The following is a 14,705-nucleotide window of genomic DNA, read 5'->3' as shown; positions in this document are numbered from 1 at the left end:
TCAAGAGAACAACACAGGTGTCGACTATGATTGCCGTAGCACCTGGACAGGAACGGGACTCATTAGAGAGCGCAAGGACGCTCTAGAAACAGGGAGTGGGGAGGAAGAAACCTCGTGGAGAATGGAAAGGGAGGAGAGGAGAGGAGAGTAGGAGAGGAGAGAAGATGGAGATGGACGGACTGGGAGGAGACAGAGAGCCTGAGAGGTTTGCCGAGATGGACGGCTATGACGGGGCAACGTGTGGCTGGTGGCTGAAGTTACGCTGTTCAGCGCGGGCCGAACGTCCCGGTTGCGGGTATTGAGTCAGCAACAGCACCGCCACACCGGCTATGGGATTGCCCGTCCGGGTCTTTGCGGGTGGGCACGTGGTGCAGTACAAGTACAGAGGCACATACAGTAGTTATACTCCGTCCAGAAGACAGACACACACTAAAATCCTATATTGACAAACAAAAGTGGTATATAGATTAGATCCAGCCAGATCAACCCTCCCATGAAGCCGCAGCAGAAACAAAAAATAGCACACACAAAACCACCAAACAAATCATTACATCATCATCAATAAGTTAATAGGGATAGATCGCGGCCCGTGGCTGCAACCCGGCATTAAATATCAGGCATTACAATCATGAGGTATATCGCAGTCCAAATGCCCCTGTAAACAGGCAAGCCAATATGAGCTATATACTCCCGCCCCGAGCCGGCGATAACCAGGTCGGGGGACGGGCTGGTCACACGCATGTCGACACCTCGCAGATGACCACTCTAGTAGGTCGACTTCACGCGGATCAACGTCAGTAGGAGCTTCGGTCACCCGCACTTCGGGGACCCACCCGCTGATCGGTCGCGCTCTGCGGCCATTTGAGCTTGGTATTGTTATTGTTGTTGTTGTTGTTGTCCGTCTCCCGGATGGGCGACTCCGTCTGCCCAAACACGTCCGGAGGGGCGGTGTATACCGTCGGGCTGGCATCGGAGATGAAGCTCGCGCGGTTCGACGACGTGTGCAGATGCGGCGGGGGACTGCCGCTGCTGCTGCGGAGACTGCCGTTGCTGCCGCCCCAGGCACCGCGGCGCAGTTTCATCAAGGCGCTCAGCGTCATCTCGTCATCCATGGCCCCGAGGTCGACGAGATGGGCCAGTCCCGGGCTGGACAGCGGGCGCGAATGGGCGGCCCCGTGCGCGGTCAGCGAGATCACCGAGTTGCGCGTACTCCATTCGCTGCGCTCCGTGATGGGGGTCAGACTGGGCTCGCAGAATTTGCCTCGGCTGCTGAAGCTGCGGGTGAGGCCCTCTTTGCCTCGCGGACCGAAGTAGCCGCCGTTGGTGAGTTCCCCGTTGCAGCCGCCATGGGCCTGGGCGTAGAAGCCAAATTCATGGCCATATATGCCCTCGTCGTCGTTCTCCAGGGCCTCCGCGTTGGCGGCGGCGATGATGGGGTCGTCGAAGAAAGTGGCGTCGTTGTCGTCGTAGCTAAAGTCCTCGAACACCTCGTCGAAGCCGACCATGTCGACGGTCTGGCTCAGGTGGCTGTCGTCCGAGATGAGTCCGGAGGGGGTGTCCATGGTCTGGGCGGCGCTGTCTTGGCCCAGGGACCGCTCGCTGATGCTGGCAGTGTGTCCGAACCGGTCGCTGGTGGCGGCACTGTTGGCCGCTTGGGCCAGTGCGTTGTGGAACGCTTCCAGGTTGTGCTCCGACAGCACGCCGCCATGCGCCTTGGCAGCCCCCAGACTGGAAAGACTTTCCAGGGTGGGAGCGTAATTGCGGATCGATCCCCGGCGGTAGTCACTGGCCATGCTGGGAACATGCCGCAGTCCTCCCTCATAGCCCGGCTCTGGTGCTAGCTCTTCGTGTTCAGTAACGATGTCCAGCGAGTCACCAGTCGGTTGGGGAGGGCGCTGGACCGTCTTTCGCTCATACAGGTGACTCGTCTCATCGTCGAAGATCGACTCATCGAATTTCTCGCCCGCGTCATCGGTCGTGAGATCCCCAAACTCGCCATCATCGAAATACAAGTCATCGTCGTCCACCGGCTGCGAGGCCTGCGGTGCCGTGGCGTCGGTCGTGAGATCAAACTCGCCGTCGTCAAAATACAGGTCATCGTCATCATCGACCGGTTGCGATGTTGGCGGTGCACCTCCTGCTGGCAAATTCAAAGAGAAAGGGGCGGCTGCTGGGAATGACTGGAAGTAGTCACCAGTCTCAGGGGGCATTTCACTCTCGGGTAAAGGAGCAGGATCCCCCGAGCTCAGACCGACCTGAGGCTCCTGAGAATTAGACACCCCGGGGGGAAGCGGACTAGCAATGATCGGAGAAAGGCCCGGGGCAATCCAGGACCGGTTGAGAGCAGGGCCCGGGCCGGAGAAGTCGGCAAACCCGTCGTCGTCCGCATCGACATTGACGCCGGGGATCTTCTCCTCAAACCCATCCAGATCGTCCAGCAGGTCGTCATAATCATCATCGCTGAACTCCTCGCCCTCCATGCGCGCCTTGGCCCTTCTCGCAGCCTCCTTCTCCTTGTGCTTCTCCTCCAAAAGCTTCTCCTGGGCGGAGGACTCGACGCCATTCATGTCAAAGCTGAATCGCGAGGCATTACTCTTGAGATGCTTGGGCAGGCCGGTTGGTTGGTGCGGTATGACCTCGATGGTATCGGCCTCCTGGACAGTCGGCGGCGCAGGAACCGACGGGGCAGGCCGAATGTCCTGTTTAGGCGGCGATTCCGACGCAGCCTCCTCTGGCAGCTTCGAGGGCAGCCTCCTTGCAAACACCGGAAGCGCAGTCGGATCGCTGTCGACGTTCGTGGGGTCCGTCAGCAAGGCGGACTGCAGATACGCTTTCTTCTCCACCTGCAGCACCTTCTGATCGTCGTCAAAATGCTCCCTGAACACGGGGGAATACTCCGTCTGTCGCCTCCTGTCCACCTGGTCCTGACCGCCCGCACCCCCGTCCCCATTGTAGACAGCATCCGAGCCGGATGGATCGTGGCCCCGCCGCAGCACCGGCGCGACGGACAGGTTTCGTCGTGTGCGCGGCGCGGAGAAGTCGTGAACGATCTTCCCTCGGATGCGCGGATCATAGTCGTCCGGGATGGCGGGGACCATGTTGCGGGTGCTCTTGCTCGGCTCCTCCATGCGCAGGCTGGTCAATTGGGACGAGCGCCTGCGGGCCAGCAGCGACATGGGGTTCAGCAGATGCAGCCGGGTCTTGCCGGATCTGTGGTGCGGGGGTTCTGTAGACGGGTCGCGGTCGCCATGGCGGCGGCTGGTGGCGGCTTCATATTTGCTGTAGTCCTTCTGCGACGGGGTCGTCTTGTCGGCGGGGGAGCTATCGGGGGAGGTTCTGAAACGGAAATGGCCGGAGGAGGAGAGTCCGGGGGTGGAGGATCGTTTGGACGAGGCGGAGGAGCCGTCGGAGGACAGATGGTGGGAGTGGAGCAGACCTTTGCCCAGGGAGAGGCGGAAGGAGGAGTTGGACTGGGAGGTGGTGATGGCTGGGTCGTGCTCCTCGGGGCAGGAGTGCGGTCGGGGTTGGTTTTCTGAGGCGGGCACGGCGGGGACGACGGAGATGGTGACGTTTCGTTTGGTGGCGTCGAGATTGGGCGAGTCGCTCGGCGGAGGGGTTTGGGACTGGGTTCGGAGGTTCACGATTTCGCCCGAGGATGAGGCTGCAGGAATGGAAGCGGTGGTGGTCGGGATCAGGGGCAGTTGGGGAGAATTGCTGGGTTTGGAGGGGGGCGAGGCACTGGATCGGCGATGATCGCGACGCCAGTAAGAGAAAACGGTGGAGGGGGGCATGGTGGTGGGTGTGCCTTGGGGGGGGGGGGGGGATTTAGGATGCGAACATGGAGGCCATGATGAGGTGAACGCGCTGGCAGTAGTGGGGAGAGAGAGAGAGAGAGAGAGAGAAGCGCAGAGGTGGCAAGTGAAGGGATGAAAGATGAAATGAGATGAAATGAAATGAAGTTGCGTGGGGCTCGTCTTGTCTCACAGTCTCACCGGCCAATCCAGCCACGCGACGAGGGTTTCAAGCTGAACGGACGGGTCATCACGACAACAAGAGTAGATACAGAGTAGATACAGAGGACAGAGGAACAGCATCTCGAATGATGAATCCATCCGACAGGGGCAAAAAGCCAAGCCCCGCCAGTCAGGAACGGATCGTCGTCGGGAATGCAATCAATAATTCTCAGCAAGTCTTTTGAGGGCACGCAAGCATGCGCCCGCATCCGGAAAGCCCCCCGGGCTATTATTCTCGGCGACACCACCGTCTATCTATCTATCTGGTATGTGGGATGGATGTATAATTAGTTAGTACACATCATGTCCTATGTTCCATGTTCAGCTGGAACCGGGCCATCTGCCAGTATCTCCCCTGGACCCGCATCAACGCATCGTGGGTCCCTCGCTCGACGATCTCGCCGCGGTCGAAAACCAGGATCTCGTCCGCCTCAACCACCGTCTTCAGGCGATGCGCCACGGCGATAATCGTGCGCCCCTCTACGCGGGCGTCGTGGAGGGCCTCTTGGACGAGTTGCTCCGAGGCCGTGTCCAGCGCGGAGGTGGCTTCATCTAGCAGACTGAGATACAGTTAGCCCATCCACTCTGCCAATATATATATAGTATTAAGTATATAACTACACCAGCTACTGAAACAGAACTTACAGAACCTTCGGCCGCCAAAGAAGCGCCTTCGCGATAGCCATACGCTGACGCTGCCCCCCGGACAAAGTCGACTCGGAGGTCGCCACGGGCGTACTCAGACCCTGAGGCAGGGAGAGGACGAAATCCGCGAGCCCGACACTCTTCAGCGCAAGCAGGAGGTCGTCATCGGAAATGACCCGTTCATCGCCGTGCAGGCACTCGCGCAGATCATCTCCGATCAGACATGGGCTCTGGTCGACCAGCGCCAGGTACCGTCGGTAGGCAGTCGGATCATACGCATCGATGGACGCGTTCCCCAGCGCAATGCGGCCCGACTCGACGGCATAGAAGCGCTGCACGAGGTTGATGGCCGAGCTTTTGCCGCTGCCGGTGGCGCCGACGAGGGCGATGAAGGAGCCGGCGGGGGCGTCGAGACTCACGTCGTTCAGCGCCCGGCGGGAGGGATGGGTCGGGTATCGGAAGTTGACGTGTCGGAGGGCGAGGTCCTCGATGGTGCGTGGCATGGAGGTGGTGGTCGCGACGGGATGCTGGTGGGGGAGGCATGGATCGCGATGGATCAGCTCCTCCCATCGAGCCGCGGCGGCATGGGCGCCGGCGATGTCGGGGGCCTGGGCGAAGAGAGCCGCGGCGGACTGCGACCCCCAGACGGTGGCGGCGAAGCAGATGAAGAACTGCTGGATGGTGTACTCGCCGGTGGCGATGAGATGGGTGCCGCCGTACCAGAAGACGAAGGCGATGCCGAAGATACGGACCGAGGTGGTGCCGGCATGCAGGGCGGCCGACTTGATGCAGTACGCGGTGTTGGAGGTCTGGTCCTGCCGGCTCTCCCTCTGGAAGGCGTCGGTGATGGAGCGCTGCAGGTTGAGGACGGTCACGGTCCGGATGGCGCTGAAGGCTTCGTGGGCCACGGCCACCGCGTGGGTGTCGCGCTGGACGTGCTTCTGCATCTGGGCCGAAACGTAGTACTGCAGGAAGCCCGACACCGCGATGAACGGCACTGTCGCCGCGGCCACGAGCCCTAGTTTCCACCCGAAGATGCAGCCGACGGCGATGCCGCTGGATAGCATCACCACGCTTTCCGCCACCAGCCCGAGTGACGTGCCCGACACGCCGGTCATCTTCGGGATCCCCGACGAGAGGAAGCTGACCAGCGCGCCGGTCGAGTGGTCTTTGTCGTCGAAGAAGGGAAGGCTCTTCTGGAGCAGGGCCTGGAAGAGTCGCGTGCGGGCGCGCAGCGTCAGCTGCGAGGCGGACACGGCGAAGCCATAGCCTCGGATCGAGTAGACTGCAAACACCACCATGCCGTGCATCAGATACATCGTCGCCCAGAAGCGAGCGTCGTGGCCGCCAGTGCTGAGACTTGGGCTGATGATGGAGATGATGCCGTTGCCGAAGTAGATGGCCTGGATGGGGCATGTCATGCCCGCGAGGACACTGAGCATGATGCCCGCGATGATGTAGGGCATCTCCGGCCGGTTGAGGCGCCAGACCTGCTTGATGCCACTCTGCGAGGACATGGACGGTGGATCGGGGGGGGCAATGGAATGAACATCGACCGGGATGCCTGCGTCCTCTATTTCCTTTACCGGTAGAGGCGACTCGTTCTCGTCTGATCCCCTGGATTGGAGTGCTTGCTGTCGCACCAACTCCTGGTACAGTGGAGAGGAGGTCATCAACTCGGCATGGGAGCCTCGATGCAGGATCTGACCGTCCCTCATGACCATGATGGTATCGGCGTTCCTGATCGTCGAGAGCCGATGGGCGATGATCACGGTGGTTCGCCCCGCAGCAGCCCTGCTGAGGGCCTCCTGTACCTCTTTCTCGCACTGACTATCCAGGGCCGCGGTGGCCTCATCCAGGAGTAAGATCGGTGGCCTCGAGACGACCGCACGTGCAATGGCAATGCGTTGCCTCTGGCCACCGGAAAGACCCGACCCATTCGCCCCGATGACGGTATCATACCCCTGGGGGAGATCCATCACGAAGGCGTGAATCCGGGCCATCTCGGCCGCATGCACAACCCGCTCTCTGATAGCCAGTGCATCTAACCCCTGATCCAGGTAAGTAAAGCCCAACCCAGCACAAGAACCCCACCACCCACCTGGACGAGATCCCTCGAAAGCCCATAGGCAATGTTATCATGGATGGAGGCGCGAAACAGCGAGACATCCTGCCCGACATACCCGATCTGGTCCCTCAGCCACGCGACATTCATCTCGCCGACCGGCTCGCCATCCAGCAACACCCTCCCCCCGAGCGGAAGATACAGCCGTTCCAGCAGCGCGAAAACGGTCGATTTGCCCGCCCCGGACGGGCCCACGAGAGCCACCGTCTGTCCCACGGGCACCGTGAAACTGACCCCGTTGAGGACGGTGCGTTCCGGCCGTGAGGGATACGCGAAGAGCACGTCCTCGAATCGAATCTCCCCTCTCACCTGGCGATATGTCTTCCCCGCTCCGTCCAGCGGGTTAATCGGCGACTCCCGCTCGATCACCTCGTACACGCGGTTTGCGGCGCTATTCGCCTGCGTGATATCGACCACGCACGGCAACGCCTGCACCAGCATCCCCCCGGCCACGGAGACCGCGTACATGATCGTCAGTGCTTCGGGGAGGGTGCATCGGCCTTGACGGTAGAGGATATCGGCCTGCCAGAACTGTATTCGTCAGTTAGCCAGTGAGTCAACCAACCAGTCAACCAGCCCTAACAACCAGCCCTAACAACCCCCGAGCCAACCCCAAGAACCAGCACCAGACCCCAAACCACCACCACCACACCAGCCCACCCATTCCCCCCCCAAACCGAAACAAAAAAAAAAAAAAGAAAGAAAGAAAGAAAGAAACCTACCCCCAACCCAGACCCCCACCCCCAAACCAAAAACGCACCACCGACAAGCATCCCAAAAAGCATCCTCTCAGTCCTTTCCCCGCTCGCCACCATCTCCACCCACCCCCTATACCTCCGCACCCACCTCCCCTCAGCACAATACGCTTTCACGGCTCTCACGCCTCCACGCCCAAACACGCCCCCACCAGCCCCCCGCCCTGTCCTCCCCCCTGGCCCTGATCTTCTGTAAGACACCGATCCACCCACCTAGCCCAGCAACCAGCCCGACCAAGGCGACCGGCTGCGCGAGCATCACGGCCGCGAACCGCGGGTTACGGATGAAGGCGATGGCGAGGGCGACGGTGAAGCCGGAGGTGGCGGAGAGGAGGGCGGGGAGGGTGCTGGAGAGGGCGGGTGGATGGATTGGGAGGGGGTGGTGAGGAGGGGGGTTAGGGGTGGGGATTTTTGCTGGGTGTGGGGATGGGAATGGGAATTGGGACGGGGGTCAAAGAAAGCGGGATTTTGAGAGAGGATGGAGGTGAGGAGGCGGGTTTGTAGGGCGTGAGTGAGGGATTGGGCGGTTGTTGTTGCAAGGAGGGTGGAGAGGAGGGTTGTGAGGAGGGGGAGATTGTTCCTGTTTTGTGTTTGCTCACTGGGGTTAGTTGTTATGGTGTACTACTATATGTAAGATGATCGAGATGTAAGAGGAAGGGATGTAGATAGATAGATAGATAGATAGATAGATACTACAAATCCATAGTTATATGAAAAAGAAAGGAAAGCAAATGAGAGAAGAATGGAAAGTCAAGTACAATACCAATAACAACTAACCACCCCGCCAACCTCTGCACCTTATATCTGATCTCATCCACACTCAACGAGGACCCATGTTCCATAAACTCCCCCGCCAACGTCCCAAACACAACCGTAACAAGAGGCATGGCGGCCCCCGCGACGACCGCGCACCAGGCAGCCAGCAACAGGGCGCATTTCTGGGCGGGCGCGGCGGAGCGCAGGACGGTGAGGAGGGTGGCGCTGCTGGGGGGAGTGTGGATTTGGGAGTGGAGGATCTGAGCCTGGTTTTTGGCTGTAGATGGGTCAGTGTTGATGTTTATGTAGGGAGTCTGGGGTTGACTCTTGTTGTGGTGGTGGTTGTGGTCGGGATTAGGGTTAGAGAGTGTAGTTCCCGCCCGCGCGATGGGCTGGATATCGTCGAGGAGGATATCCTCGGCCATCGCCATCATGTCAGTCTTTCAGTCTCTGGTGTTTTTTTTTTTTTTCTCATCAGCTTTTTGATTTAGGGTGAAACTAGTATTAAGAAGGATGTGATAAGATGTGAAGGACAGGTAGGATTAAGAAGAATGTGATAAGATGTGATACATGGAAAGGATGCAAGGCAAGGATGGGATAGAACCCCATCACATGTACCCTTTACCCTGTACCCCGTAATACAATCAGCATCCAACAGCAGGAAGTATTTGCTTTTTGTGGCGGCGCAATAACTAGGTATACACACGCCAGGTACGGTGCGAGACCAGAATCTATCTTTTGGCGGATCCCGAGCAGTCGATATGTATGCATGATCATCACTCATGTATCCTAGAAGGGAAAACGCCAATGGACAGCTAGATCGCTGGCCCAATGATTGGGGTGGGGCGGATTTGAAATACGACGTGTCTTGTCTGTTGTTGTTAGCCCCTTCTGGCTCGATACCTTAAGGCTCAATTAGCCTGTGTATATTTCCTGAACAATGATATAACAAACACACCTTGTTTGTTAATATCGTGGTAAATTCTGTCTTGACCAGGTTTAAGTGTTTTGACAGGCCTCTTCTGTACGTACCTATTTAGGATTCTAAATATGCAGCTGCAGCCCTAGCATGCCTGGTTTGGAATTGTGACATGTTTCCTAGAAAATGTAGTTATGGATGGTCTGTGTCAGTGGACAGTAAGACAGTAAGACAGTAAGACAGTAAGACAGTAAGACAGTAAGACAGTAAGACAGTAAGATAGTTCCTTAAGCACACCCTATATGTCTGGAATAGACAGACTAGATAATTGACTGTTACGAGCCAACCCCCCCCCCCGATTCATCCCATCCCATCTACCTCATCTCCCAAACCCTACCCACCTCACCCCAAATCCCCTCCCAAACACCCCTCCTCGTCTTGAACAAAAGCCACCAATCCCCGGCACCATCCCTCCCAATAATCCTCACCACATTGCGCGTCGGATAGCCGCGACAATGCTCGATATCATTAATATACGACGGCCTGACCCCACCCGCACTGTTCCCCACCAAAGCCCCCCCAAAATCCAACCCAAAGTACCCCGCCTTGTCCTGATTCGTGCACGCAACAAACACCTGCCCGGGCTCCCCGACAACAGCGGGGGTCCCGGTCCAGGAAGCGCGCTGGTACGCCGTCATGGCGTGGACCTGTTCCCTCGTTCTGTGAGCCGCAAGGGCGCGACGGACGGCGAGGGCGGTGCGGGCGAGGGTCTTGTCAGACAGGATGTCGCCGGCGGTGAGGAGGGTGTAGGAGTAGAAGAAGGCGTTGCCGATGAAGCCTGCGCCGTTGCGGGGGAAGAGGTCTGGGAAGAGGGACCAGGTGTTGAAGACGGTCATGAGGGAGAGGGGTTTGTGCGGTGGGAGGGAGAGCGCGAGGGTGAGGGTGCGGAGGTACCAGGCTGTTAGGAGGTCGTTTTCGGAGAGGAAGGGGGGTTTATCGTTATGTTTTGATTGGGATTGGGGTTGTGAGGGGGGGATGTTGGGGTTAGGGTTGTGGATGGGGATGGGGAGAGCTCCGCCAACGCGGCCTCGCGCATCCGGGAGATGCATGTCCCCGGGAGACGGATGGGATGCTCTTCCTCGGAGCGGAACCAGAGGAGTTCGAACAGATAGCGCAGACCGAAAACGATCAGGCCGAGGCCGCGGAGGATGCGCGGGTAGTGGACGAAGGACTCGGGGTGGGTGGATTTTCCGAGGTCGCGGAGGGGATCGTGCGAGAAGGGGACGAAGGGCGGGATGGTGTCCTCGCGGTGGTTCAGGACGGCGAGCCAGGCGTTGAAGAACGAGGTGCGCGCGATGGCGTCGAACAGGGTGTGCACGTAACTGGTGGTCACAAGCGTGGTGTCCTCGAACAGCGCGACGTGGATGTGCAGCTGCGGTCGGTCGGTGTAGATCCAGTCGGACAGCTGGTGAGGGCTGGTGGGATGGCGCACGATGGGGGCAAAGATGGCGGGTGAGGGCAGATGCAGGCGAGACTGGTTGTGCCCGGCCTGGGGGAGCTGTGAGGCCAGCGGGTGGTCGGCGATGTCGACGGGGTAGGTTGTCGTCGTGAAGATGAAGGCCGGGCGCGAGGGCGTGTATTCCGCCGGGATGTGGTATTCCAGTTGTCGGTTGTCCTGGGGGTGTTAGCTGGAGGGTGATTTTGGGGGGGGGGATGTTGCTGGGGACTGGGATGTACATTCATGCGCAGACGCGCACCGAGTTGCCCCCAGTCCCCGATCTCCATCAACCGGGACAGTGCGGCCTCGAGCTTGGACGCATCCAGCACGGCGTCGAAGCGGAAGGTGAAGTCATGGCAGAGGTTGCGCAGGTAGTCCAGGTCGTCCCAGTATCGCAGGGGGATGATGCGGTCGGTGGGCACGGTTGCTGGGCGCGCGCGCCCGAAGAGGGAGAAGAGGCCCATAGTTAGGGTTACAAGGCACGTAGTTGGGGTGGTTTTATCATCCATCTATATACTTACTAGCTGGTCCCGCGCAGTTCTTCAAATCGATACATCAAGGTCTGTGGTAGCCGGTTCCATGCTCCATCCATCAGCAGTACTTAGACATACCAGGTGGGTCCAAATCTGATCTCCTGTCGAGTGAATCACTGAATAGGTACTAGTGCGAGTGATTGGTTGTAGATGTGATGTGATGGTGATGAGATGACATCTCCAGCCAGTAAGGCGAAAGAGCGGTATGCCGGTTCAGGTCACCTGCAGCAGGCATCGAAAGAAAGCAAACATATCTGACTCGTTGTGCAGTGGTGTGGAGTGAATCTTGATCGGACTTATCCTGTGACTTGTATACTCCTTCCTGTATGCTCCACTTCTATTCCGAACATGGCCCGTTTTGAGTACATGATTATAGACCTCTCACATGACTGTCCCTGTCTTCCGCGGAAGTATTTGTCAACAAAGCCACATCTAGCCGATTCAGATTCATCGCACCGACTGTTCGTATCTTTCACCATCCCCTTTCACCAGAAGGACCCAACTGACTAGATCAGATTCTACAATGCCCACCCTAGCTTCCAATTCTCCGTTCCTGGAAACACTCTGTCTGGAGTCCGACCCGGGCTGGCATATCCGCAGAAGCCGCCTCTTGCACCACTACGGATCGGTATGGGCGATCGATTTCATCTAATGATAAGAGCCAACCCGCGGCGATTATTTTCCACGGGGAAACCGACTTTGAGATAGTAGAGACACGCGATCGATCCTACTTCCTGCTTTACTCCGTACCTAGTACCGAATTTGTGGATGGGGACGAATCAGGAGTCAAGTCTGAAGGTGATGGAAATGCGTGACCAGCTACGGCAGGTTTGTCTGCTTCTCATGTCATCGACATGTTCCGATTGTATCATTGAGCGGAGCGATTTCCTCGGGACACGTCACGAGGATATACAATTTTCACCGAGCAAGCATGTAAGCTGCAGGTCGTGGCTTGCATGTAGTCCCTAGGTAGGAAGTGAGTGCTTACAGCCTCGGAAAGGTCCGAACGGGGCTATGCTACCGAATGGAGCTGCATGACGACGAGCAAGGAACCAGAAAAATGGTCAACTACCTAGTGCTGCACGGATCCGAGAATCAATCCTACGGTCCACTCACACATGCCAGCATATCATTATCACCACTCCCTTCCCTGCACCCCCCGCAGATACCTCCCCAGCGCCATAAGCGGAAAATAATGGCGATAGCAATCATACCCCAGGTAGAAATGATTGGGGAACCCCGTCCCTGTATACACAGCTTCAGGCCACGAAACGCCAACACCGCCGCCACTCTCCTCCGGGGCTGCCGCGCACACCAACCAGTGAATGCCGCGTTCAATCGCCGGATCCGTGACGGGCAAATGCGCCAACAGGCCCATTAGGGCCCATGCAGTCTGCGATGCGGTCGATGCCTGCTGCTGCTGCTGCTGTGGCTGCTGATTTGGATCGCGATACGAGAGCATGGGCTCACCCCACCCCCCATCTGCATTCTGCTGCGTCTTCAGCCATCGCACGCCTGCTGATACTAGCCCTAATACAGACACAGACACCGTCACGCGCGCATGGTTATCAACATCTGTGAAATACGCCAGCCCACACAGCGCGTGCGCCGTCCCGTAGAGGTAATTGCATCCCCACCGACCAAACCACGACCCATTCGTCTCCTGCGTCGCAGCCAGGTACCAAATCCCGCGGGCAGATGCGACACGCAGCGCGGGGAGGAGACCGGCCATACTGCCACTACCACTGCCACTGCTAGCGCCAACATCTTTCTTAGTGGAGAAGGAGGAGGAAGAGGAAGCGCACTTCATCATCAGCCCGAACGCCTCCAGAACCCGTCCGGTGATATCCGCACAGGACGTATCACAAAGACTATCCATATCGCTGAAGGGGATCTTGTTCAGGAACAGCTGATCGTTCTCGACATCAAAGGCCGCCCAGCCGCCGTCTGGGTTCTGCATGCCCAGGATCCATGTGGCGGCCGCGACCACCGAGTCGGACGTGATGCTGGCCGCGTCATGCTTGATCTGGGCTAGGATCACCGCCGCCGTGTCGTCCACGTCCGGGTACCAGCTGTTCGCGTACTCGAAGCTGAATCCCCCCGGCGGGAGCTGGGGGCGATAGATCCGCCAGTCTCCACTGGCGTGCAGTAATTGGCGGGTGCGGATCCAGGCGATCGCGCGAGAGAGGGCTTTGCGGTTGGTCTGGTGGCTAGTGCTGGGGATCGAGTGTGAATGTGACGAGTCCGAGGCAGAGGCAGAAGCAGAGGCAGAGTCACACAGCCCGATCGCCATCAGCGCGGTGTCCCACACAGGGGAGACGCAGGCCTGGATCCGCTTGCCCCTTTCGTCCTCCCACGCGAAATTCTCCAGGGCCTGCAGGCCGAGTCGGACAGGGGGGTCGTCGAGGGCGAATCCTTCCAGCACGAACGCATAGACGCTGGCGTGCATGGGGGGGAAGATGCCCCCCCAGTCGCCGGTGGGTTCCTGGCGCTGTAGGATCCAGCGCATGCATTGGCGACGGGCGTAGGGGCGTAGTAGCGGGATGGAGCGCAGTCCGTTTAGCTGGGACAGGAGCTTGTCCACGACGCTGAACGCGAGGCCGACCATGTCGCGCTGGGACAGCAGTTCCCAGAGTGACGGGCCGTAGGAGACATGTTTGTTCGTGGGATCCTGCCACAGCTCGTCGAGGTCGTAGGGCAGCGCGTACACGGGCCGATGGTGGCAGATGATCAGCAGAGGGGCGATGGTGCCGCGGGCCCAGGAGGCCAGTTTGTAGATGTTGATGGGACAGACAGAGGGCAGGAGGATCAGCTCGACGGGCAGCTGGGGCACTGCGTCCCATGGGAACAGGCCAAAGGTGGCGAGGAAGATGCGAGTGAATACTCGGACCCCCGCGACGCCGCCGGCTCGGAGGACGAAGTCGCGGGCTCGCTGCATGGCTGGCACGGAGGGGTCTGTTCCCAGGATCTTCAATGCCAGATAGGCTTCGGTGGTGGTCGATACATCGCCTGGGTGTTCGGGCGCCAGGCCCCACGAGCCGTCGTCGTTCTGCTCGGACAGGATATGGCGACTGTAGGCCGCGCCGTCGGCCTTCAGATCGAGCCCTAACGCCTGTCGGAGGAAGATGTATTCGGCGGTGATGGTGACGTTGGATTTGAGCTCGCCGCACCAGTGGCCGTCGGCATGGACGGATTGAAGCGCATGTTCCCTGGACAGCTTGATGGTCTGCTCGACCTGGGCAAGAAGGGACGCCATGTCTCTTGTCTGGGGCTGTTGGGTGCCAGAACGGAACGATGCCCATCGGGTAACTTATACCCCTTGATCTGCGGGTATGCAATAGTTACGTACTGGTAGTTTCCGGTGGGGCTCTCGTCCCTCGCATATACGAACTGAGCTAGCAGGATGTAGATGAGCTGATTGCATGGGGTCAATGGAATAATGTTTGACAGCATGTGACGGC

At 58.8% G+C, this 14,705-nt stretch overlaps 3 protein-coding genes across 3 annotated transcripts; all 3 read right to left on the bottom strand.

Moving 5' to 3' along the window:
• Window positions 1–809: 809 nt before the first annotated feature.
• Window positions 810–3,791, bottom strand: BO70DRAFT_310853 (uncharacterized protein; the record flags this gene model as incomplete). Its single annotated transcript, XM_025540169.1, has 2 exons — window positions 810–2,030; window positions 2,112–3,791. Coding segments are annotated over 2 exons (2,901 nt in total), but the record flags the coding sequence as incomplete, so codon positions are not given.
• Window positions 3,792–4,257: 466 nt separating this feature from the next.
• BO70DRAFT_427486 (ABC transporter ATP-binding protein) lies at window positions 4,258–8,725 on the bottom strand (the record flags this gene model as incomplete). Its single annotated transcript, XM_025547887.1, has 5 exons — window positions 4,258–4,573; window positions 4,659–6,709; window positions 6,760–7,314; window positions 7,774–7,885; window positions 8,328–8,725. 5 exons carry the CDS (start codon window positions 8,723–8,725, stop codon window positions 4,315–4,317), a joined length of 3,375 nt encoding a protein of 1,124 aa, XP_025401443.1. The 3' UTR covers window positions 4,258–4,314.
• An 862-nt stretch (window positions 8,726–9,587) lies between these two features.
• On the bottom strand, window positions 9,588–14,500 carry BO70DRAFT_385836 (squalene cyclase; the record flags this gene model as incomplete). The annotated part of the gene is made up of 5 exons (XM_025545771.1): window positions 9,588–10,285; window positions 10,336–10,888; window positions 10,951–11,220; window positions 12,500–12,977; window positions 13,050–14,500. 5 exons carry the CDS (start codon window positions 14,498–14,500, stop codon window positions 9,588–9,590), a joined length of 3,450 nt encoding a protein of 1,149 aa, XP_025401442.1.
• Between the last annotated feature and the right edge of the window lie 205 nt (window positions 14,501–14,705).

Source organism: Aspergillus heteromorphus (genome assembly GCF_003184545.1).
Source record: "Aspergillus heteromorphus CBS 117.55 chromosome Unknown BO70scaffold_6, whole genome shotgun sequence".
NCBI classification, from domain to species: Eukaryota; Fungi; Ascomycota; class Eurotiomycetes; order Eurotiales; family Aspergillaceae; genus Aspergillus; species Aspergillus heteromorphus.
The sequence above is the reverse complement of the archived record's forward strand: the minus strand, read 5'-3'. Positions and strand labels throughout refer to the sequence as shown.